General features: G+C 54.2%; 1 protein-coding gene across 12 annotated transcripts in view; it reads left to right on the top strand.

Annotated features, from left to right (window-relative positions):
* Positions 1–23897, top strand: part of DCTN1 (dynactin subunit 1) — a 31337-nt gene extending 7440 nt beyond the window's left edge. Inside the window, exons 1-32 of one of the 12 annotated variants that reach the window (XM_036435749.2) lie at positions 5697–5993; positions 7576–7821; positions 8084–8162; positions 8305–8339; positions 9030–9050; positions 11297–11314; positions 12745–12765; positions 13972–14166; positions 14514–14711; positions 14863–15067; positions 15144–15222; positions 15316–15475; positions 15597–15701; positions 15868–16059; positions 16147–16263; positions 16445–16597; positions 17153–17313; positions 17418–17586; positions 18089–18157; positions 18344–18406; positions 18516–18665; positions 18823–18984; positions 19068–19199; positions 19358–19483; positions 19715–19857; positions 20060–20226; positions 21475–21489; positions 21653–21786; positions 21898–22090; positions 22290–22369; positions 23039–23128; positions 23470–23897. In XM_036435749.2, the coding sequence (XP_036291642.1) occupies positions 5961–5993; positions 7576–7821; positions 8084–8162; positions 8305–8339; positions 9030–9050; positions 11297–11314; positions 12745–12765; positions 13972–14166; positions 14514–14711; positions 14863–15067; positions 15144–15222; positions 15316–15475; positions 15597–15701; positions 15868–16059; positions 16147–16263; positions 16445–16597; positions 17153–17313; positions 17418–17586; positions 18089–18157; positions 18344–18406; positions 18516–18665; positions 18823–18984; positions 19068–19199; positions 19358–19483; positions 19715–19857; positions 20060–20226; positions 21475–21489; positions 21653–21786; positions 21898–22090; positions 22290–22369; positions 23039–23128; positions 23470–23607 (3849 nt within the window). In that variant the 5' untranslated portion in view covers positions 5697–5960 and the 3' untranslated portion in view covers positions 23608–23897. Of the gene's footprint in view, positions 1–5696; positions 5994–7575; positions 7822–8083; positions 8163–8304; positions 8340–9029; positions 9051–10976; positions 11315–12744; positions 12766–13971; positions 14167–14513; positions 14712–14862; positions 15068–15143; positions 15223–15315; positions 15476–15596; positions 15702–15867; positions 16060–16146; positions 16264–16444; positions 16598–17152; positions 17314–17417; positions 17587–18088; positions 18158–18343; positions 18407–18515; positions 18666–18822; positions 18985–19067; positions 19200–19357; positions 19484–19714; positions 19858–20059; positions 20227–21474; positions 21490–21652; positions 21787–21897; positions 22091–22289; positions 22370–23038; positions 23129–23469 lie in introns of those variants that run through there. The other 11 variants (XM_045580927.1, XM_036435754.2, XM_045580928.1 and 8 more) reach the window with 11 other exon arrangements.
* The last annotated feature ends 254 nt before the right edge of the window (positions 23898–24151 follow it).

Genomic DNA, 24151 nt, shown 5'->3' with positions numbered 1-24151 from the left:
CAGATGTAGGAGTAGGACCTAGGAACAAAGGGCTCAGTATGCGTTTTCTTTCTGGGTTCCTGTGTGCATCTGGAATCCAGCCTTCCAAGCTTCCAGCCCCCCGGGCTTTAATTCCCCCTCAGAGAGCATAACCTTTTCTTTCCTGGGGGACTTCCATCCGCACATATCCCTTCTCTGCCATCCTTTCAGAGATGTCCAGTTTTACCCCAGTCTTAAGATCTGGATCTTGCTAATTACCGTTGTGTTTCATATTATCTCTTTGTAACCAAACTAGTCTGTGCCCAGTGCCTAATGCAGTTCAGTTTAAGTGAGTGGACCCCACTGTCCGACTGCCTGGATTTCCTTTATGAGTGGGGTCAGGGAAATCAAACAGTTGGGTTAGGCCAGGATCAAGGTTAGGTGAGGCAAGACAAGAGGAGGTCAAGGGCTTAAAGCAGTGGTTGGCAAACTCATTAGTCAACAGAGCCAAATATCAACAGTACGATAGAAATTTCTTTTGAGAGCTGAGTTTTTTAAACTTAAACTTATTCTAATGCCACTTTTTCAAAATAGGCTTGCCCAGGCCATGGTATTTTGTGGAAGAGCCACACTCAAGGGGCCAAAGAGCCGCATGTGGCTCGTGAGCCGCAGTTTTCCGACCCCTGGCTTATAGGATGCTGAGGTGTCAGTAAAAGCAAGATAGAAGTGGTACAGGCTGGGTGCCAAAGAGGCTTTTCCTCCTTAATTCCCAGCAATCTACCTGTTATCCTGCCATATTCTGAAATGTTCACCAGCATCAGTAGTAACTAATTTATTAGACCCAATTTTCCCTTCTTCTCTTCCTATTTTCCTAGACATTTTAATATTGTAGTATTTAATATCATTGGGGAGGAAAATGGATTAGACATCTAGCAAATATCTGTCTTCTCCTTGGCTGAGAGAACATGTGACGTGGAACTGTCCTCTGTGACGTGGGGTGGGCCCGGTGTGCTGTGGAAGGACTGTGTACGTGTCAAATGTGCCCCTGCCATTGTCTGGCCATGAGACTCAGTCCATCACCTGTAGATGGAAGGCAATGGACTCTGTTTTGCCTGCATGACGGGTGCATTTTGGAAGGAGACAGTGGAATACATGTGTTAGTGTACACAAATAAATTTGCCCCAGGGGAGGCCCTAAGAACAAGACTTACTTTCTCCTAATGCTTTCAGTCTTCCTTCCCCCCTCCCCAATTCTGTTAATGTTTTCAATCATCATTCTTCCATTACTCATGCTTGAAAACTCCCACGTTTATTCATTCATTCACTTATTTGTGCATTCCTTTATTTATGCAGCACTTATTTATCCCTACTGTGTTGTGTGCATGTCATCATTGATGTACCCTCTCAGTCACGATGAAGACGTTGTCAGCAATTCCTTGAGCACATATTCTCTGCCAGGTCCCGTGCTAAATGCTTTATTTCAGCCTTAGTGAATCCTCACAACATCGCTGTGAGGTGGGCATTACTTCCCCTTTTTACAGGTGAGGTAACGGGCTCTGAGTTAAATATCTGACCAGAGTCATACAGGTGAGGAAGTAGAACCAGAGCTGTAGCCAGGTCTCTGTCTCCAGAGCCCATGCAGGCCCGCTGCCTCTTGTCCCATGTGTCATCTTTTAGTCTTCCTGGGCTTTTTGCTCCTGCCTCAAAATGGGCCCCTTTCCTCTATCTCTGACTCTCTCTCACCTGGTTCAGACCCTCCTCACCCTTTACTCATTATCGCAGGAGCCCCCGTGCTGTTACCCCCATCTTTACCACGTTGCTCCTGTCTCCACTCCATTTACTGAGCCACCAGTTTGATCTTCCCAAGGTAGTTTTCATTGTGCTCGTCCCCTGCTCAGGAAGAGACTGGCTTCCTGTTGTTATTGGGTCTAGTAATAATTAATGTCGTTTTTAAACATTCGTTTAAAATCTTGCTTGGCGTTGACTTGTATTGACATAACCTTCAAACACGTGATATCTACAGAACGTGTGAAGTGCAATTAACAAGTTTTGCTTGAAAAAGTTTGTGTTTGGTTTGGTTTTTGTTGCAAAACTAGGGCTAAGAAAATGGCGGATGAAGAGCATATTCGGCACTTCATGCTTTACGAGTTCCAATTAGGAAGAAAAGCAAGTGAGGCTGCCAAAAACATCTGTAGTGCTCTTGGTCAAGATGCAGTTAGCGCCAGAAAATGCCAGCGTTGGTTTGAGAAATTTCGCGAGGGAAATTTTTCGTTAGATGACAAGAGTGGTCGAGGCCGTGTGTCCAATTTTGATCAAGAAGCTCTTCAAGCTCTTTTGGTGCAAAATCCTCAAATTACCCAACAAGAGCTTGTGACAACTTTAAATTGTTCACAAAAAACAATTTCCAATCAATTGCGTGCACTTGGCAAAGTCCAAAAGTTTGGAAAATGGGTTCCTCATGAGTTGACCGACAACAACCGTAATCAAAGAGTCACAATTTGCAGTTCGCTCCTCTCTCGTCAAAACCGTTTGCCGTTTTTAGAGCAAATTGTTACCGGAGATGAACAATGGGTGCTGTATGTTAATTTGAAAAGGCGGCCTCAATGGTTGGACAAAAATGAGGCTCCGCAGCCCACGCCAAAACCTGACTTGCATGCGAAAAAAGTGATGTTGTGTGTTTGGTGGAATTTTAAAGGAATTCTTCATTATGAACTTTTACCATCTAACCAAACCATTACAAGTGCAGTGTATAGTGCCCAATTGGAAAGGTTAGCCCAAGCTTTAAGAGAAAAAGAACCCGCGCTGATTAATCAGAAGGGCGTAATTCTTCACCACGATAACGCACGACCGCATACTGCAAGAATCACTGCTGAAAAACTGCGCCAGTTGGAATGGGAAGTTCTCCCTCAACCTGCATATTCTCCTGATATTGCCCCTTCCGATTACCATTTGTTTCGTTCTTTGCAAAACTTTCTTCTTGGAAAAAAATTTAATAATGAAGAATGCCTCAAAAATGCATTGACCGAATTTTTTGCATCAAAATCACAAGAATTTTACAACAGAGGGATTAAAATGCTTCCTGAGCGTTGGGCACAAGTAGTAGAAAACGGCAACTATATTGTTGCTTAAATTTTGTTGTTTAAATAAATTCGATTTTAAAAAGGTATTAGAAAACGACATTAATTATTACTAGACCTAAATACTATCAAGTCCATCTATCTCTACATGATGTTAAACCCCTGACTATCCATACTTACCTCCTAGTATATCTCAATATTAATGTGTTCATTTAGCCAATAAATATTTGACTCCATGAGCTAAGGGTGATGGGATCATAAAGAGAAAGAGTTGTGGGCTCCATTTTAAAAGGCTTGTAGTTTAATAGACGAACTCATCTTGAATTCTTCAGTTCAGCTAGTCTTTGATATTCCCTAGTGAAACAAAATTGTTTCTGTCTCTACTCATACTGTGTTCACCACTTAAAGTGTTTGTAGATCTTTCCTCTCAACATATCCAAAATACCACCTAAAATCTGAGACATAGTCAGGCACCCCTTTTCTTTCTAGCTCATCTTTTTCCTGTCTGTAAACCTTATAATATTGATTGTATAGATATTTTATTTTAAGACTGTTGCCATGTCAGGTGGTTTTTTTGTACTTTTGCACTTTTTACAAAGCAGTTTTATGTGTTTTGTCTTATTGGAGCCTCATAACATTAATATAATTATTCCCGTATTATAGAAGCAGAAACAGCCTCCAATAGGTTAGGTGGCTATATATACCTGTGTGGCTATGAGCTGTGAGGTTGTTCTGAGATCTCAGCTCTTTTGAATTTCTGAAGGCCGTGTGTCTGGAGGAAGAGCAGGCCGGGAAGCCTAGAGACAGGTGACAACAGGATGTGTGGAGGGTTTCAGTTTAGGCTTTAGCTGCAGTTCTGGCTCCATTCCTCACCTTCTGTGTAACGCCAGGAAAGTGGTTCAGTTCTCTGAGCCTCAGTTTCCCTGTCAGCATTCTCCCTGGCCTGCCTTTCCATGGTGTTACTGTGATGTTATTAGCTGACTTTTGTTGGATACTTACTAAATACCAGGCAATGTCTTTTTTTGTGTGTGTTAATCCTATCCCAAGGATATTTTCCCCATTGATTTTTAGAGAGAGTGGAAGGGAGGGAGAGAGACACAGAGAGAGAAATATCGATGTAAAAGAGAGAGACATATCAATTGGTTGTCTCCTGCTCATGCCTGGGATTGAGCCTGCAACTGAGGTACGTACCCTTGACTAGGATTGAACCTGGAACCCTTCAGTTCGTGGGCAGACGCTCCAAACACTGAGTCAAACCAGTTAGGGCCAGGCAGTGTCTTAAATATTTTACATGGATTATCTCGGCTAGTCCTCACAACAGCTCTTTGAAGTATGGTCTTTGATTTTTCCCGATAGACAGATGAGAGAATTGAGGCACAGAGCTGTTAAATGGCTGGACCAAATTTATGTAGCTACCAGGTGGTGAAGCCAGGAATTGAACGTAAGCAGCCTGAGTCAGAAAGCAGAGTGCTCCGTAGACTGTAAAGTGTTCTGAACATGTGAAGTCCATGCTGCAAGGACCGGCATGGCCCCGTCCGCCTGTGTAATGGTGTTTAGGGAAGAACGGAGGCATTGTGGAGATTTTGCAGGAGAGGAGAAGAGTGGTTCCCTGGGGGGTTGGCCAGGACTAACCGTATGGAGAGGTGTTTGGGGCTTTAGACCTGGCTGTTGGCTGTCATTCTACTCTTACGCTCCCTGGCCTGCCCTAGAGGGTGGAGCGGAGGAAGGCCCAGGGAAACCCAGGTCAGACAAGGCAGGTATCTGTCTCTAGGCCCAGCGGGTCCACACCTCGCCCCGTGGAGCCATCGGCCAGACCCCAGGCCAGCCTTGTTGGCTACTTCGTGGCAGCGACCCTGGTCTGTTGGTCCTCGCCCATGCTAGATGGGTGAAATGAGTGAAGCAGCACCGTTACATAGTCCTCTGGAGGCGGACTAGAATTCACCATCTTATTAAGAATTTTTTTCATTAAAAAGTAACTCATGGCTAAAGGCACTTTGTGAACTAGTACTGAAGTGTAGAAAATGAATCATCTGATCACTTTTGTTAAGGAGATGCCTAGGAGGCAAGGCCAAGTACACGGGGCAGGTGGTCGGGGTAAGCTGGGCCTTGTGCTTTTGACCACACCCCAGGAATCCAGGTGAACCTGATAATCCGGAGGTTCAGAGCTTGGCCCTTACAACAACCGGGAGGGAGAAGAGTGATGGCAGTCTTTGCCAGCGAGGTGGGACTGGGTATTGACTTGCTTTGCTCTGTGCGTGAAGTTGCCTCTGCTATTACCCTTCCTCTGCTGTCACTGGCTCCTCTGCCTCAGTGTGAGATTCAATTCAGACCCTAATATCATGAGTCTGGACCCTGAGTCCAGAGTTTCCACGGGGGAGAGAGAAGAGCACCAGGAAGGGGGTGAATAACCCTGATGTTGGCTGTGTGGAGGCCCTGGCAGTTGTTGCTTTCAGGCCTGCCGAGGCCTCCCATCCTGTGGGGCAAGTGTGCTGTGGGGGTGTAGGAGGAATGTCAGGGCTGCACTCTGGAGATGAGTGCTGAGGGTCTGTGGCTGGGCCTTGCCCCATAGTCTCTGCCCTTCTTGTCTGGCCCAGGTGAAGCATGGGGGCACTAGGACCCAGATGCTAACACGGTCCCTGACAAGTCTAGAGCAGCACTAGCGCAGAGTGAGACTCATCAGCTGGCAAGCAGGATTCCTGTCTCTGGGCTCAGGAATCTTCGGGCAGCAGAGGGGACTTGCTCCTCAGTCCCCACCTCTGTCCCCACCCGTGTCCCAGCAGGTCCATGGACTGGGGTGGGCCACGTCTGATGGCTTCTGTGTCTGTCCACGAGGGCCTGGGGCCCTGACCCTTCGCCTGGGTTTCTGCCTTTTCTCTCTGTCTTTGGTCAGCCGGGGAGGGGGTAGAGGCCAGGCCCGGGGAGCGACATGGCCCAGAGCAAGAGGCACGTGTACAGCCGGGTAAGTGGCCCTGATCTGCAGTGGCCCTGGGAAGGCTGCTGGGAGAGGCCTGGTGCCTGTGGACATGGCTGTGGGGGCTGGGGAGACGGCTGGAGCTGGGACGGGCCACTCGCAGCCCTGATGGTTAGGCTGGACCGGCTTCCCTCCCGGAGCTGGGGCAGGCGAGGCCCACCCTTTGGCTTTATTTGGACCCCAGGGCAGAGGTTGCTGCTGGGGGATAGATAATCTTTGTGGCTGTGAATGGGGTCGGTGGGCTGGAATGGCTTTATATGAAGCCTTTCTTTAGAGCCGCTTTGTTGTTTGTCACTTCCTTTCTCCCTTCTGGCTGTGATGGAATCAGTACCACTGTGTGTCCCCCTGCATCAGAGAGGCTTTTTAGGGTTCGGAGGTCGGGGAGCGTCTCTAAGTTTGGGGCAGGCCTTGGTGTCAGTGTCAGTTCCTTTTATTGATAGGTCCGTGAGAGGCACCCTACACACCCCAGGTATGATTTGGGGTCTAGGAGCCCCTGGGAGCTCACCTTCCTCGCCGCCCTGGCTGTGCTCCTTGGGGAAGGGAGTTAGGGAGTGACATGCTCTCGCAGGGCTCCCTTCTGGAGCCAAGTGCAGGCATCGGGAGGGAGCCCCGTGGAGTCCTGAGGACCACAGTGTCACTTCTTCACACCTCCTTCACTTGTGTGCTGCGAGGCCCTGGTTCATGGGGCTGCTATCGCCGAAAATGGCTCAGGTGTGATTTTCTCCTCAACCACGGGCCTGTTTGGAACCTACTTTCAGTTGTGTCCTGTCATCACTGGTGTGGCAGAGACAAGAGCTTCCCAAGGACAGTGTTTAGTCTGTTCCTGTGCCTTGTCCATCCTCGGGGCACTCACCATCCATTTGGACTGCTGGCCAGTCTCGGGGGCAGTGTGCAGGACAGATGGGAGTAACCTGATTTCCCTGGCCTTTGCTTTACTTTTTAGTAGCAACACACCGTGGGGGGAGAGAGTTGAGGAACAGTGCTAGGGCAGGAAGAAGGGAGTTCAATGGTTCAGTGGGCTGCAGTGAGGCAGCCCGGAGTGTCATGGCAGGTGTGTGGCTGGGGGTCAGGAGAGTCAGGTCAGGAAGGACGGTGGGGACTTGAGGACTGGAAGAGAGAGGCCTAGGAGAGCTGTTAAAACAGAGGGAAGACAGGCGACAGTGGGGGTGGGGATGGATGTCCGGGGTATTACTTACTGAATCACCCATCTTTCCTGTTCTAAATGGAGGTAGTATTTGCTTGAGTTTCACACCCTTCTTCAGTGTGGGGGGCAGTGCTCCTGAGAAAGCAGCCATGTGGTGACATTCACAGATCTGTCAATAAATTCTGATTTGTTATAGAATCTAAATATAAACTCCTAAAAATTCTGGCAGATTTCAGAAGAGTTTAGAGAAGTCTTGGAAGACTTTTTGTCAGAAGGGAATTTGGGGTCCACTTCACCCTGTAAGCGGGGTACTGGGAAGTGATTCTTGGTCCTTCTTCAGCTCAGGGTCCTGCCTGGGGCCCTTCTTATGCATTAGGAAGACACCTTTGAGGGCTTTAACTGTGTATGTTTGCACGTGTCTTTCAGACGTCCAGCGGCAGCAGAATGAGTGCAGAGGCCAGTGCCCGGCCCCTGCGCGTGGGCTCCCGAGTGGAGGTGATTGGAAAGGGGCACCGAGGCACCGTGGCCTATGTGGGAGCCACACTCTTTGCCACTGGCAAATGGGTAGGCGTGATCCTGGATGAAGCAAAGGGCAAGAATGATGGAACTGTCCAAGGCAGGAAATACTTCACTTGTGACGAAGGGCATGGCATCTTCGTGCGCCAATCCCAGGTACTCACACCCTTCTTCTGTGTGTGAACACGCATGTTCACATGCTCTGTTGCATGTGCAGCTAATGTGTTGGTGCTCCCTATTCCTGGGCATGAACAGAAGTCTCTGGTTGAGGGAGTGGGAGGTAGTGGGGGAGGTAAGATTGAAGATATACCCTTATCTTCTGCTCTGTACACCAAGCTTGCTTGGGGTCTGGGAAGGGCCCCATATTACAGCGTAACATTCTTAATATGGCTTTATTGAATCTATTTTGTGGCCTCAGATCCAGGTGTTTGAAGATGGAGCAGATACAACTTCCCCAGAGACACCTGATTCTTCTGCCTCAAAGGCCCTCAAAAGAGGTAACAACCACCCACTTATGTTGCCACTCCACATCCAGGAGTCCATAGTGGCCACAGTGGATCCTGAGATTTTTTTCCATCATCACCATCTTTTCTTGTTATAACTTTCCTATCTGCCATAATGTTCTCTTGCTTTCTACAGAGGGAACTGACTCAGCTGCAAAGACCAGCAAACTGGTGAGTGGTTGGGGTGGGAGTGAGAAGTAATAGAGAGGAGAGGGAGGAAAGGAGAGGGAGACCCAATGTCAGGCAGGTAGAAGCCATAGGTGAGTAAGCTGAGTTAGCCTTCCAGTCTCCTTCCTCCCTGGAAAGGAAGCTTTCTGGGTCTGAGTTGCTGTTTTAGGAGTGAGTAAAGGTGGAACAACTATTAGGGCCCAGAAGTTCAGGGTCAAATGGTACCTGGGCTAGGGGTGATAGGAAGGACAGGTCTGACCCTAGTATGCTGTTGTCAACTTCCTACCTTTTGGTACCCAAGTCTGCCAAGATTTAAGAGGTCTGAGGAAAGGGTAAGGGAGGAGCTAGAGGAAGAAGGGGCTTCCTGTTCACAAGTGAATGGTAAGGAGCTCGCCCTCTGCCACCTGTTTTAGGCGGTATGCAGAGGGCCCCTCCTAGCTCCCTTTTGCTGCTCCGCACGGGGTGTATGAGGGGGGCTCAGACTCTTCAGCTCTCTGGCAAAGGTGTGGCCATGCTAGAAGCTGGTTATTGAGACCCCTCTCATGTCACGTGCCCAGGGCTTGACAGTGACCTAACTCCCTCTTTGCCTGTGCATGCCTGCATTGGTATTAATACCTCCACTCCGAATGTTTGACCGGCTAGGCCAGGGTGACGTCTGTTCTCTAACTCTTCCCTTTCCTACTCCTCATGCAGCGGGGACTGAAGCCTAAGAAGGTGGTGTGTTTACTATTTGTGCCTGGGTGGGTGAGGGCCATGAGCCCCCTCCCCAGCTGTCCTGCATGTCTCAGGCTGCTGCATGCGTGTGTGTGTGTGTGTGTGTGTGTGTGTGTGTGACCTTGGGCTGGGCTGGCCAGAGGACATGGCGGCCTTGTCTTTCAGAGTGCTTTTGAGGGCTGCGAGGATATCAGGCTCGGTGTCGAGGCCTAAGTAGCATTCATTAGGACAGTTCCTCACTTCCTCACCTCAGGACTTCCAGTCAGAGACTTCGATCACTTGACTATAAATAGCAGCAGCATGGACTGGAGCCTTCACTGGGTTACAGTGGGTTCTTGAAGCTTGGGGCAGTGGGAGGAGAGATTTTAGGGCGGGGGATGCGGAAACTACTATGTGAGGTGGTTGGGCAAGAAGAGGGGGAAGTCAGATCACAGTAAGACCATCCCAGGGTGGAAAGCCAGAGAGTCTGTGCCTACTTCTGGGTGGGCACTGCCATGATGCCCACTTTCACTCCGTCCCACCAGTCTTTCCCTGCCTCCTCTTTCCTCTGATGTGCCCGAGGCCCACCTTCTACCCCTTGCAGCCTTCCGTCAACATTGGAGGGGGGCTCAATTCTTCAGCTGCTGCCATGGCCATTTCCTCACACCAGCCCGTGCCGTGGGCCCATGCCCAGGCTGTCTCTGACCTGCATGTGCCTGTCTGACCTGTATGTACTGTGCTGTATGTGCAATCCTGTGGTTTCTGTGTTGCCAGCTTGTCTTAGGCCCTTTTGACCTTGCATGGAAAGCTATTGGATGGGGGACAGTGGGAGGGGAGAGGAAAACATCTCCCTTCAACTCTTGGTTGGTGATGGGTCCTCACTTTGAAGTCTTGGCATCGAAGAGACAACATGCTGGTACTTGCTTTGGGGTCTTGGCTCTGGTGGAATGGGAATGTAAGAAGGAAAATAATGCTCTAAAGGACCTATTCCAAGGTCATGGAAACTTGGCTTCTTCCCTGGATGATTGTCTCCTGGTTGAGGCTCTCCTCTCACATCAGGCCTCGGAGTAGAGAAGAGCATGGACCTGTAGTCTGATGTCTATGGAGGAGTTCTGGCTGCAGCCTGAGCCATGCCCAAATCCTGGGGGAAATGTGGCAAAGCCCAGCTGGGCTGTCTGAGCTGGGATATAGCCTCTGCTCATGGTGCAATGTCAGTCAAGTCTCCCCCCCCCCCCCCCCCCCCAGGTCTCCGTCTCCAGTGTCCTCTCACAGCAGCGCACTTAGCCAGGGAGCAGGGAGCTAACTCCAGAACAAAAGAACATACTGTGAGAGGGAGAGCAGAAGGGAACCCAGATGTGTCTGCAAGGTGCCCAGTCCGTCCTGGAAGCCCTTTAGAGACAGGCTTTACCCTGCCTGCAGCCAGGGGAGGGTCATTAAAGCTGCTGCTGAAGGTCCCGGGGTTTCTGAATCTCACTGTGTGCCCGCAGAGCTGATGCCAGTTGCAAGAGGGGTGCGTGCGTGCGTGCGTGCGTGCGTGTGTGTGTGTGTGTGTGTGTCTGATGAGAAGAGAGAAGTAGAGTTGATGGGGTTGCAGGCTGAGGGGAGGATGAGTATGAGCGAGGTTGATGGAGCAGTGATCCCTGCGCAGTGATCACTGGCCCCAGAAGGTACTATTTCTGGAATGGCCCCCAGCGCAGTTTCTTGGAACAGTTGGGGATGGTCGTGGAGGGGAGAGGGAGGAGCCACACACGTGCACACAAAAGTACACACATTTCAGAAGGAGGAAGAAGCTGGGCGGGCTCTGCGCAGGACTTTGTCCAGTCATGAGGAGGAGGAGGAGGAGCCTGCGGAGTCAGGCGGTTGCTAGGTGACCGAAGAGCAGTGGCTCCACCCCCAAGGAGCAAAGGAGGGTGGGTGCATGACGTCAGGTGGAGCTGGTGCTGCGGCCACTGAGGCTGCCATAAGCCTTAAGCTGGAGAACTGGGCCGGCGCCTCTGGTGCCCGCAGGAGCCTGGTGGCCCCCCTGTGCATCTGTGGGGCTTCTGCATCCGAGTCACAGCCATTTGCGGGCCGGGAAGCTGCTGGCCGGGAAGCTGAGGCTGCATTGTTGGGATTTGATGCACTAATCTCCTGTCTCCGCCGCCTTTCCCTCTGTTCGGTCTCTTTCCCTCCCTCCCTCTGTCTGTCCTTCCTCCGTGTGTCCATCCTCTTCTGTCTGGCCTCTTTCCTGTCCTGGCTTTCTTTGGTTTTCTGCAATGATGAGACAGGCACCGACAGCCCGAAAGGTACTCTTGCTTGTTCTGGTCCTGCTGCCGGGTTGCCAGGGCGATGGCAGCAGGCTGCTGGGTGGGGGTGGGGACTTCATCTGTCTACCTGGTTGGGGAGGAGGGCAGAGATGACGGTGGGGGCTGGGAGAGGTGTGTGTCCCTGCCATGGCCCGTGCCCTGAGCATTCTGCTCCCTGCCCCGCCTGCTTGGGGCTCTGAGTCTGTGTTCTAGGCCTTGTACCCAGTGGCCTTCAGGCTTGGGGTTCAGGCAGTTTCTGCTGCGAAGCAGCTCTGGGAGCTTCCTGTGAGAATCGGGGGAAGCAGGTTCAGATGTCTCCCTGCCTCCAGCAGACATACCTCCCCTGACCTTTGCTAGAATGACTCTTGGTTGTACTCCCAGCAGCACCCTTCCCCCCACCAGGGCTCGTATCAGTGGACTTTCCCAAGATGGGATGAAGACCTTAGAATAATTTTTTACCTACAACCTGCCATGGAGGCTTAGCTCAGGGCAGGAGGGCGGGGGTTGGTTTTCTTGGGCTCAGTGTCTCCTACAAATGGGCCCAGGCCAAATCTTGTCTTTGCTGGAACCAGGAGATACTTGGTATCAAGAATGCTGTTTGAGGTTGAAGTTCATCATCTACTTACTACTCTGCAGTAGCCCGAGGGATTGTAGACTTGGTTTCAGCAGTAGTTGATGTATGCTGCTGTCTGCCCCCTCCTCCTTCCTTGCAGCAGGGTGGGGTTACTTTGCTGAGCTCCGGGCTTCTGGCTAATGCAGCACTCACGGTCCTGACACCTGAGCTCTGGCCCTAGGGATGGAGCTGCTATAGGATCAGCTCCTGGGCAGGGGGTGGGGGTGGGGGGGGTAGGGACGACAGCAGTGTTGTTCTGCCTTGGCGGCCTGATTTCCTCCCTTGGGATAGTATCCCTCACCTCTGGCCTCCTGTCACCAGTCTTGTCACATGTTATTTCTAGGGGATCCTCTCTGGAGTCCAGCACTTGAAAGAAGGAGGTTGACCGGGCAAAGTCCTTGGGAGTGGTGGGTGGGCAGGGCCTCTGGCTCTGGGCTAGGCTGCCAGAAGTTGTTTTCAGAAGGCCTGGTCTCTGGAGACCTTTTCCACCAGCTGCTGCCTTTGGTCCCCTGTGGCTCAGTCAAGGAGAATGGGGTTCTGGGATTTCCAGGGTGTTTGAAGTGGTGAGGTCTGCAGGGGTTGGGCATAAGGGGGAGAAAGAACTAATGGGAGGCTAAAGTTCTGAGTTCCTGGAGTAGGAACAAGATGATTCACTGGAGGGAGAAGGGGGTGGGCCGGGGTGAGGGTAGGGTGGCTAATCGTAGCCCCATTGCTGTTACTTCTTCTGCTCTCACTGCTGCCCCTTTTCCTGTCTGTCTTTGTGCCACTGTCCTTTCTTTCCTGACTACTTCTCCTCTGGCTCCTGTTGCCTGTCCAGACCACAACTCGGCGGCCCAAGGTGAGAAAATGGCCTCTGTGCAAGCCATTGCAGAGTGTACACAAAGTTCAGGCATGTGCATGTATGTGGCATGTGTATGACCAAGCAGGAGTTTGTCACAGTGCATCCTGGGTTCTCTTTTCATGGGAGTGAGGGGACTGAAGGAAGTGACAGATCACTCCTGGGGAAAAGACTCTGGCTTTTGGGAGGATGTCTGAGCCAGTTATTTGAATGCAGAAGAGAAATGAGAGCGGTTGTGGATAAGGCAGGCTTTCTTGAAGAAGGATGTTTGACTAGTTTTGATGGGGCAGGCATTGAAAGACAGGTGAAGAAGAACCTGGCCTTACAAATGTCAGGGGACAGGGAGGTAGGCGTGCTTGTCAATACATGTGGTTTCTGAGTGTCAGAGCTTCCGGGCTCGGCACTCAGGCGAACACTGGGCAGGCCTGTCTGCTCTAAGGCCTGGGGCCTCGGCAGCTTCCCCGCCCAGCCCTGCACAGGCCTGGGGGCGGCGCCTGATAAGAGCCTCTTCGTCTTGGAGGAGGAAGGTGGCAGAAGGGTTGGCTGTGCTGGCCTTGTTTCAAGGGAGTGTCTGAGATACAACCTTCACCTTGGCCCTTGTACATGCAGGGTCCCCTAAAATAGACCAAAGGAGGGAGCGTCAGCCTGATTCCCAAAGAGCGGGGAGGGCCTGGCTGGGTATAGAGCCTGGCACCCACATTTAGCCAGTCTTCTTGGGGACTTGAAAGAGAACAAACTGCAGTCTATTCTTTCTCTGGAAATGACATCCAGGCCCTTTTTCTCTCTGGGGGAGGGGGGCGTAGGCCCAGAGCACGATAGGATTGGGAGGACTAACCTGCTGGGATGATCACAAGGGGTCACAGAAGAGCGTCCTGGGGAGTAAGGGATCCTGCTCTGAGGGGACAGTGCTGGGGCTGGGAGGGATGTGGGGCCAGTGCCAAGGGAGGAGCCTTATAATCTTATGTCTTCCTCCATCCCTTCTCCCCCTCCCCTCCACCTCCCTCTCTCCTCCCTGTCCTTTGTCACTATCTCTGACTGTGTCATTTTCTTTCTTCCCTTCACTGTTTCTCTGTTCTCATTGTACTTGATACTCTCTGCCTTTTTCCTTTTTCTGTCTCCTTCCCTCGCCATATTCTCATATTCTGTCTTTTTCTCTTTCACAACCTCTGTCCCCTACTTTCTCATCTGCCCCTACCCTCTGAATAGCCCACCCGTCCAGCTAGTAGTACTGGGGTGGCCGGAGCCAGTAGCTCCCTGGGCCCCTCCGGCTCGGCATCAGCAGGGGAGCTGAGTAGCAGTGAGCCCAGCACCCCGGCTCAGACTCCACTGGCCGCACCTGTCATCCCCACGCCGGCCCTCGCCTCTCCTGGAGCAGCCCCCCCACTTCCTTCTCCCTCCAAGGTAAGTACTGGGGTGGGGTGAAGATGAGCCAAGACACAAAGAGGCCTGCGATCCTGGCAGGTCTTGGACATTTCCCGGGGCTGGGGGAGATCCAGAACTTGGATTAGAAGGGCTGGGACAAGGCATTTGGGTACCCTGCCATCGACTAAGCTACGCTTTCTCTGTCCTTCTTCATACTTTCCCCGTACGTTTGGTCTCTTCTCAGATATTTATATGCCACTTGCTTTTGAGTCTGGGGCTGGAATGATGTTTGCACACATTCCTATCGTTTCTCTTCCAGCTTAGACGAATAAGCTCTAGTGGGGAGGAGGGGGACACTGTGCGCAGAACAAGGGGTCTCTTCGCAGGAGGAGGAGGGGCTGAAGGCCCAGGTACGGGACCTGGAGGAGAAACTGGAGACCCTGCGGCTGAAACGGGCAGAAGACAAGGCAAAGCTGAAAGAGCTGGAGAAGCACAAGATCCAGCTGGAGCAGGTGCAGGAATGGAAGAGCAAAATGCAGGAGCAGCAGGCAGACCTGCAGCGGCGTCTCAAAGAGGCGAGGAAGGTGCGACTCGGGAGGAAGGGGGTGGCTGGGAGGCCTGGGGCCCGAAACGGCGAACTGGAAACTCAGCGGGAGCTGGAGCCTGGAACGTTCTGTGAGATAGGGCACATGAGGCATTTCTGTACCTGTGCCTCCACCAACCTCTTCCCCCCAGGAAGCCAAGGAGGCGCTGGAAGCAAAGGAACGCTACATGGAGGAGATGGCCGACACCGCCGACGCCATCGAGATGGCCACTCTGGACAAGGAGATGGCCGAGGAGCGGGCCGAGTCCCTGCAGCAGGAGGTGGAGGCGCTGAAGGAGCGTGTGGATGAGCTCACCACTGACCTGGAGATTCTCAAGGCTGAGATTGAAGAGAAGGGTAAAGGGCCCGGAGCTGCGGGGGCTCAGATGGTGGGGTTGGAATCACGTCTGAAGGTGTCCATGGTTTTCCTCAGGCTCAGATGGAGCTGCATCCAGTTATCAGCTCAAGCAGCTCGAGGAGCAGAACGCCCGCCTGAAGGATGCCCTGGTGAGGTAGGTCCCTTCACCGCTGTGCCTGTGCGTGAGAGCGCCGTTGCCCAGTGTCTCTGACACGCACTCCCTCTTCTTTCTCCCCGATTCCCACAGGATGCGGGATCTTTCTTCCTCTGAGAAGCAGGAGCACGTGAAACTCCAGAAGCTCATGGAAAAGAAGAACCAAGAGCTGGAGGTTGTGAGGCAGCAGCGGGAGCGTCTGCAGGATGAGCTGAGCCAAGCAGAAAGCACCATCGATGAACTCAAGGAGCAGGTGTGGGGAGCCCAGCCTCTCACCCAGAGTCCCCCTATAGGTCCCTCCAGACTCCTGTGGGGGCCTCCTCTCTCTAGGCACCTTCCGGCAGCCCGTCTCCCATTCCTTCCCTGGGACACAGGTGGATGCTGCTCTGGGTGCGGAGGAGATGGTGGAGATGCTGACAGACCGGAACCTGAACCTGGAGGAGAAAGTGCGGGAATTAAGAGAGACCGTGGGGGACTTGGTAAGAGGAGAGCAGAGCATGACTTCTGACCCCCATGAAGGGACTAGCCAAGAGAGGGATTGACACATGACCCCTGACCTTTGAGCAGGGTGTATGGTGGGTGGGCCCACCCTGTCTGCTACCCTGACCTTGCCTTTCCTTTCCCAACTCCCCTGTGGTCTCCCAGGAAGCAATAAATGAGATGAACGATGAGCTGCAGGAGAATGCACGTGAGACAGAACTGGAGCTGCGGGAGCAGCTGGACATGGCGGGCGCCCGGGTACGGGAGGCCCAGAAGCGTGTGGAGGCAGCCCAGGAGACAGTTGCAGACTACCAGCAAACCATAAAGAAATACCGCCAGCTGACCGCCCACCTGCAGGTGCCTGTGCACCCCTGCCCTCCACCCAGGATCACCCAGGCCTCCCTCATGACCCAGCTGTGCCTCACTGTCCATCTCTGCTCCCAGGATGTGAATCGGGAACTGACAAACCAGCAGGAAGCATCTGTGGAGCGGCAGCAGCAGCCACCCCCGGAGACTTTTGACTTCAAAATCAAGTTTGCTGAGACGAAGGCCCATGCCAAGGTCAGGAAAGCAAGTGGGCCAGAGAGGGGAGAGTGCTGGGAGCTCAGCTTGAGTGCGGTGTGGACTGACCTGGTGTGGGGCTCCTGGAGGAGGGGAAGCAGGGGACCTGGGGGAACAAGGCGACACGGGTCTGGGACTCTCTCAGCCTGGCTGAGAGCCCGCCGTTCTGTCCACCTCGCAGGCAATTGAGATGGAACTGAGGCAGATGGAGGTGGCCCAGGCCAACCGGCACACATCCCTGCTGACAGCCTTCATGCCCGACAGCTTCCTTCGGCCAGGAGGCGACCATGACTGCGTCCTGGTGCTGCTGCTCATGCCTCGTCTCATTTGCAAGGTACGGGCACACGTTCGGCAGGAACCTGCTGAACTTGCTGCGAGGAAGCCCAGTGAAGCCGCAGTCAGCGCCGCTACTCACACAGTGTATGATGTAGTGGAGGGATGTAGTCAGCAGAGTTGTAGATGGGGCCTGTTATGAAGGGGAGGCAGCTTTGAGAGTGCACAGTTGGGGAGCTGATTTAGATGGAGGGATGTCACTGAGGAATACCATTTGAGCTAAGACCCAGGAGATGACTAGCAGTGGAGATTGCGGGGTGTAACGGACAGGGAGCATGCTGGTGGAAGGGTAGCAGGCAGCAGCTTGAAGCTTGCAGGAAAGAGCTTGGTCCCACTGGTTCCCAGTCCCTTCATCCCCACATCTCAGATCTTCACAGCTCAGTAATCACCACGTCATTGCCCTTTCTCCATGGGAGACTTCCTGCCCTGCTAAGAGCTGTTTCTGTTTTATCTCCTTCTCCCACCCTTGCCATAGTTGCTCACCTGTGTTCTGTATTCCTGAGTCTGTTCTCCATCCCCTGCTCTGAGCCCAGGTCCCTGGCACTTCTTCCCTCAGGCAGAGCTGATCCGGAAGCAGGCCCAGGAGAAGTTTGAACTAAGTGAGAGCTGTTCAGAGCGGCCCGGGCTTCGAGGAGCTGTGGGGGAGCAGCTCAGCTTTGCCGCTGGGCTGGCGTACTCGCTGAGTCTGCTGCAAGCTACACTCCACCGCTATGAGCAGTAAGTGAGCCCTGACCCCCGTTCCAGGCCGCAGGTTCCAAATTGGTTGGAACTGGGATTGCCTGGCAGACCCTGGCCTCACGGGGCCCTTCTTTGGTCTCTAGTGCCCTCTCTCAGTGCAACGTGGATGTGTACAAGAAGGTGGGCAGCCTCTATCCTGAGATGAGTGCCCATGAGCGCTCCCTGGACTTCCTCATTGAGCTGCTGCACAAGGACCAGCTGGATGAGACTGTCAACGTCGAGCCTCTCACCAAGGCCATCAAGTACTACCAGGTTTGTGCGAGGATTCCAGCTTGGTGCAGCAGGGAGGGGAGGGTTCTCATTCTGCGCTGCGGCCAGTGTAGCCCAGGTCGTGTGCCTAAGGCTCAGCTCACTGTAGCTGAACTTGCCTGAAACCTCTTGGGGGTTTCAGGTCCTCTGGTACCTCTGGAGCCCTGTGATGACTGGGAGTCAAACTATTTGGGAACAGCCGAAACCGGTTTGGCTCAGTGATAGAGCGTCGGTCTGCGGACTGAAAGGTCCCAGGTTCGATTCCGGGCAGGGGCATGTACGTTGGTTATGGGCACATCCCCAGTAGGGGATGTGCAGGAGGCAGCTGGTCGATGTTTCTCTCTCATCGACGTTTCTAGCTATCTCTCTCCCTTCCTCTCTGTAAAAAATCAATAAAAATATACTTAAAAAAAACACACACACACAAAAAAACCAGAAAACTATTTGGAACAATTCTCCATTCTTCCAAGACCTGAAGGTTGTCTGTTTCTTTGTCATCTCTCAGCATCTGTACAGCATCCACCTTGCCGAACAGCCTGAGGACAGTACCATGCAGCTAGCTGACCACATCAAGGTGAAGTGTCTGGGCTGGTGGTTAAACCCCCTGTACAGGTCAAGAGGTCTGGCCCTCAGGGTTCACCTAAGACCGGAACAGCATCCCTAAGGCCAGATCAGGGAAGCCAGAGAACCTGCTTATGTCTGGGGGTCAGCATAAAGTGGGGACTTCTTAGAGATGATGAGGGTTCTTCTGTCTTCACAGTTCACCCAGAGTGCCCTGGACTGCATGGGCGTGGAGGTGGGGCGGCTGCGTGCCTTCTTGCAGGTAAAAGCACAGCTGGATCTCTTTGAGCTCCTCTGCCTTCTTAGTTCCCCCTCCTCACCTTCAGCTGATGTTGACTTTGTTCCCCATCCACTTCCTGTTCCCTGAGTAGGGCGGGCAGGAAGCCTCAGACATTGCCCTCCTGCTCCGGGACCTGGATACATCGTGCAGTGACATCCGCCAGTTTTGCAAGAAGATCAGAAGGCGAATGCCAGGGACGGATGCTCCTGGGATCCCAGCGGCTCTGGCCTTTGGACCACAGGTTTCGGGCAGCGACGGGGAAGGGAAGGAAGCTGAGTAGAACCAGGAGGGGCTCAGTATGTCAAAGTTGGGATCTGGTTGGGGCAAGAATGGTTTTGAGGTAGCTGGGAGCTGTGGTACTGGACCCGAGCGGCTCCTGACTCTGGCCTGTTGCACAGGTGTCCGACACACTCCTGGACTGCAGGAAACACTTGACATGGGTGGTGGCTGTCCTGCAGGAGGTGGCAGCTGCTGCTGCCCAGCTCATTGCCCCTCTGGCGGAGAACGAGGGACTGCCTGTGGCTGCCCTGGAGGAGCTGGCTTTCAAAGCAAGCGAGCAGGTGGGCCTGGATGGCTGGGCGGAAGGTGATAGAGGAGTCAGGTGGCCGGAGTGAGGTTTTCACTGCTGCCCTTGGCCCCACAGATCTATGGGAGCCCCTCCAGCAGCCCCTATGAGTGTCTGCGCCAGTCATGCACCATCCTCATCAGCACCATGAACAAGCTGGCCACAGCCATGCAGGAGGGAGAGTACGATGCTGAACGGCCCCCCAGCAAGGTTGGGTGGGAGCTCCTCGGAGGGACTCAGGGGCCTGGAGGAGCAGAGCTGCTGCTGGTTGTGGGAGGCTGGAGGTGGAGGAAGGAATCTGGAGAGCACCATCCTGCTTAGAAGCACATGGATGATGTCCTCTCCCTCGCTCCCACCTCGGCCCTCAGCCTCCCCCTGTCGAGCTGCGGGCTGCAGCCCTTCGTGCAGAGATCACGGATGCCGAAGGCCTGGGCTTGAAGCTTGAAGACCGAGAGACAGTTATCAAGGAGCTAAAGAAGTCACTCAAGATCAAGGTGAGGGGAGGGGAGGCTCAGGATCTGGGGGCCAGGGAGTATTGGGCACAGGGCAGCTGAGTGAGGGGATCAGGCTGAGATGGGTGATGGGTTGGGTTGAGGGCAGAAGAGGTGCCTGTGATCAGTAGGAGCTCCAGTGGGCTCTTAGGGAGCTTTGTGTCCGTGGTCTGCCCTGGGCCCCGGAGGGGGTGTGGAGGATGTAAAGCTACTAGGAACTCTGCCCTGGCCCAGGGGGAGGAGCTGAGCGAGGCCAACGTGCGGCTGAGCCTCCTGGAGAAGAAGCTGGACAGCGCGGCCAAAGACGCTGACGAGCGCATCGAGAAGGTCCAGACGCGGCTGGAGGAGACCCAGGCCCTGCTGCGGAAGAAGGAGAAGTGAGCCCTTCCCTGGCCCTGCTTGCTTCAGCCCGCCCTCCCGCGGCAGCTCTCTGCCTCCCAGCTATCCCTCCCACAGCGAGACTCCCCAGGCGAACAGTCACCACTTTCCTCGCCCACTGCCATTACGGCACCAGCCGGGTGACCTGCCAGGGACCTCCCCCACGAAGGGACACTGCCCCAGCCCGATTCTCTGCCACAGAGACTTCGAGGAGACAATGGATGCACTCCAGGCCGACATCGACCAGCTAGAGGCAGAGAAGGCAGAGCTGAAGCAGCGGCTGAACAGCCAGTCCAAGCGCACGATCGAGGGACTCCGGGGGCCCCCTCCTTCGGGTATTGCCACCCTGGTCTCTGGCATTGCTGGTGGTGAGTGCAGTGGGACAGGCAGCACTGGCCCACAGGAGATTGAAGGGCTTCCCTCCGGCTTGTGGCCTCGGTTTTACTTTTGTCCCTTCTTACCCCTGGATGTGAAGCCAGGAAGGTGTTTGCCCAGTTTCACGCTGGCAGCTTTCACCAAGATTTCACTCCCCCCGAAGACACGTGCAGAGTCCCTCTGGCCAAGGTAGGGCATTCACAAGTGGTCAGTGCAGTATGGTGGCATCGGGCTCTAGTAGCTGTCCCTCCTGGCTCTGCAGGCTGGCCTTTCTGACCAAGCTCCGTATCCTGAGGGCCACCAGCCTGCAGGAGGCTGGTGATGCTGTGGCTCCAGTAGGGCCTGATGCTGCTCTTGATTGCTCTTTGCTTTGGGCTCATTTCCCCAGAGTCCAGGTGGCTTCACCCTCTGGTGAGGCTGGCCCCTCATGGCTGACTTCTCTCAGTTTCACTGGGGCTTGTGTTCGGACCTTGGCCTGGTCTCGTAGTGTGGCCAGGGCTCCTTACCTTGAGTTTGTCTGGTTTGTCCCCAGTTTCCTGACCAAGGAAGTGGCCACCTCCATCTTAGTTCTCACCTGCCCTAGAGTTTGCTTATTGCTCTCTCTTCATTAGCCATCTCATCTCTGGAAGACACGCCCTAGAATTGAGCCCTGTCCTACCCTCCTGCTTCCCACACGTCTTGTCAGCTGCTCTCACCTAGGTCTTATCCTCATCAAAGCCTCTTGCCACTGGCACCTCTTGATCTTGAGAGGTGACCAAGTACCTCCTTGACTGTAGACTTTTGTGGTGCAGATGGCTCCATTCCTTAGGGAGGGGGAGGGGTTTCAGAGCAGTGGGGAGCTGAGGAGCACAGGAATGCATCTGCATCCTCGACGTAAGCTTTGCAACTGGGAGAAGGAGGGGCACCAATATGTCAGGTCTCGGGAGTGTCCCCTCTGCCCTTCCTGGAGATGGAGTCTGAGGCAGAGACACTGCCTTATGCCCCAGGTGCTTCCTCCACGCACAGCCCACTGCACTCTGGCTCACAGGTCACACCCTGCCTCACGGCCTCACTCCCCTTTCCTATCTTTCTTTCCCACACACTTGCTCTTCCCTCCGAGGTGGAGGGCAGAGAGAGTCTTGTCAGAGAAGACATGGTGGTCAGGAAAAAGGCTTTTCCTGCAGGTGTGTCCCCCTAACCCTCAAATCTCCTAATAATTCCTCTCTCTCTCCTCCTGCTGCCGTGGGCTCTCCTGAGCACAGAAGAACCACAGCGAGGTAGAGACCCGCCCGGCTGGGGTTGCCAGGGCTGGTGGGAATTGGGGCCTGGGGAGCAGCCAGTACTGGGGGTGGGAGGAGCTAAAGAAAGGGATGAGCAGGGATGGAGCCCACCTTCACCGCTCTCCACCTGAGACGGATGGCATTTGTTGTGGCATTACAGGAGGCTCGCCTGGGCAGGCATCTGGGTCTATGCCAGGCCCGGGGCTGGTGAAGGACTCGCCACTGCTGCTTCAGCAGATCTCTGCCATGAGGCTGCACATCTCCCAGCTTCAGCATGAGAACAGCATCCTCAAGGTGAGGGGGTCAGGGGAGGACCGGGATGGAGGTGGCGCATACCTGTCCCGTCGACGATGGATGTCAGGGCCTTCTGTCACTCCTTACCACCATCCCTCTCCCCCCCCACAGGGCGCCCAGATGAAGGCCTCCTTAGCAGCCCTGCCCCCTCTGCACGTGGCAAAGCTCTCCTTCCCACCCCGTGAGGGCTCTGGCAGTGAGCTGGCCCCTGGAGCGCTGTATCGTAAGACCAACCAGCTGCTGGAGACGTTGAATCAGCTGAGCACGCACACCCACGTTGTAGACATCACTCGCACCAACCCGGGTATGGACCCATCAATCCTGGTATGGATCCGCCAACCCCCGGGACGAGGAACACACCCGCCCTTGCCCCAGGGATGTAGCCCCTGGCCAGGCAGTGCCCACACTGCTCTTTGGTCTAGTGTTAAGTTTACGTGATCCATCACTGTTATGTGCCTGCTCCTTAAGAGGGTCCAGTACCTGCACTGCCTTTTCTCTCACAGCTGCCAAGAGCCCGTCGGCCCAGCTCCTGGAGCAAGTGGCTCAGCTCAAGTCCCTAAGTGACACCATCGAGAAGCTCAAGGTCAGCTCTGACCCAGTCCTTCCTCCCCCTACAGAGTTTGCTCTGGAGCATTCCCTGGTGGAGCCTTAGCTCGTTCATTTCCATAGGCATTCCCAGAGTCCCCTGGCCCAGTCCTGTGCGATGGCACGTGGCAGGGGAGGTGGAAGGGAAGGCAAGGTCCCTGCCTTGGATGCTCACTGTCTCGGTGCAAATAGAGGGCAGATTCTCATCAGCAAAGTGGGCTGAGCTGGGTCACGTTAGAGTTCAGGAACAGCTCTGTCGGCCGAGATCTTCGCAGGTTGAAAGGTTGGGCCTTGGGGTTAGTCTCTACAACACATGTGTCAAACACAAGGCCCGCGGGCCAAATCCATCCCGCCAGGCCTTGCAGTGTGGCCCGCACCGCGCTGTCATCACTGCACTCCGCTGCGTTTCCATCACAATGACAGTTTATGACTGTTCAGTAAACCATTCGGCCCGCGATTTAGGCTGGATTTTAGATTTTGGCCCCTTCTCTGATTGAGTTCGACACCCCTACTCTACAACATCAGGATGTTGGGGTGGAAATGGGACAGGTGAGAGCAGAAGGGATAGAAAGGCTGGGCCCTTGTCCCTGGCACTAGTGTCCCTGTGACCTAATGGGCTACCTGTGTGGGTCCCCTAAACGAACCCTGGTTCCCCCTCTGCCGTCAGGATGAGGTCCTCAAGGAGACTGTGTCGCAGCGCCCTGGAGCCACAGTCCCCACGGCCTTTGCCACCTTCCCGTCCTCAGCCTTCCTCAGGGTAAGCGGGAGCATGGGGATGGGGAGGGGCAGTGTGGAGGCTCAGGTGGTCCTTCCCTCTCCCCCAGAAATTGAAGAGGCCTCTGGGGTCTCAGGTCCAGGTTTCTATCGGAGAGTTCTTGCACTGCTTCCAGCAGGCGCGCTGTTTTAGTAGTTTAACCACTCCTCTGCCTTTTGACGCTGGAAGGAGTTCTAAACTCCATTGTCAGACTGTGTGCCCCAGTTCTTATTTGGAAAACGTAATCACCATAGCCCAGGAGCCCCAAAACCTGTCCCCAGGGACCACCTTGGTCTCCAGGCTCAGGGTCCCTGACAAGGGGGTCTCTCCTCACCTACTCCCAGGCCAAGGAGGAGCAGCAGGACGACACTGTCTACCTGGGCAAAGTGACCTTCTCGTGTGCGGCTGGCCTCGGACAGCGACACCGGCTGGTGCTGACCCAGGAGCAGCTGCACCAGCTGCACGGTCGCCTCATCTTTTAAGTGCTCCTTCCCCGCTGGCCCCGCCGCCTGATGCCCGGCCACTCAGCCGGCCCAGGTAGAAGCGTGTGTGTAAGCTGTTCTGGCCCCAGTTCAGCTTCACTCCATCTGCCAGTGCCCTGTCCTCCCAGTGACCTGGGTTCCCTGATTTCCGGCCCCGGGCCTCTGCCGGGTGCTCTCTCTGGAGGGGCATCAGGGCATGTGGGGGAGAGCCTGCGACCCCACCACCAAAGGCTGCATGAGGTCCCCCGACCGAGGACTTCACCCCTTGATTAAAGCAACGTCTGCTTCAATGCTTCCTGTGTGGTGTTGGCCGTGGGTCCTGGGCTCCGAGCTAGATGGAGGAGAAGGGATGCTGTGCCGTGTTTGGGCCCCCTCTGTAGTGACCAGTGGAACGCTGTGTCAGTCAGAGTCACACGCAGTATCTTACTGTGAGCGGGGAGAAACATAGACCCAGGCTCACACCTCTTCGTTTGTGGAGCTAGGAGGGCGCAGCTTCCTGGGCCTTCCCTGCTCTTCAGGCCGGTGGGGGAGCTGGGCTAACGAT

Source organism: Pipistrellus kuhlii, unplaced genomic scaffold, assembly GCF_014108245.1.
Source record: "Pipistrellus kuhlii isolate mPipKuh1 unplaced genomic scaffold, mPipKuh1.p scaffold_m20_p_13, whole genome shotgun sequence".
NCBI lineage: Eukaryota > Metazoa > Chordata > Mammalia > Chiroptera > Vespertilionidae > Pipistrellus > Pipistrellus kuhlii.
Note: the sequence above shows the minus strand (reverse complement) of the source record. Positions and strands in the feature narration are given on the sequence as shown.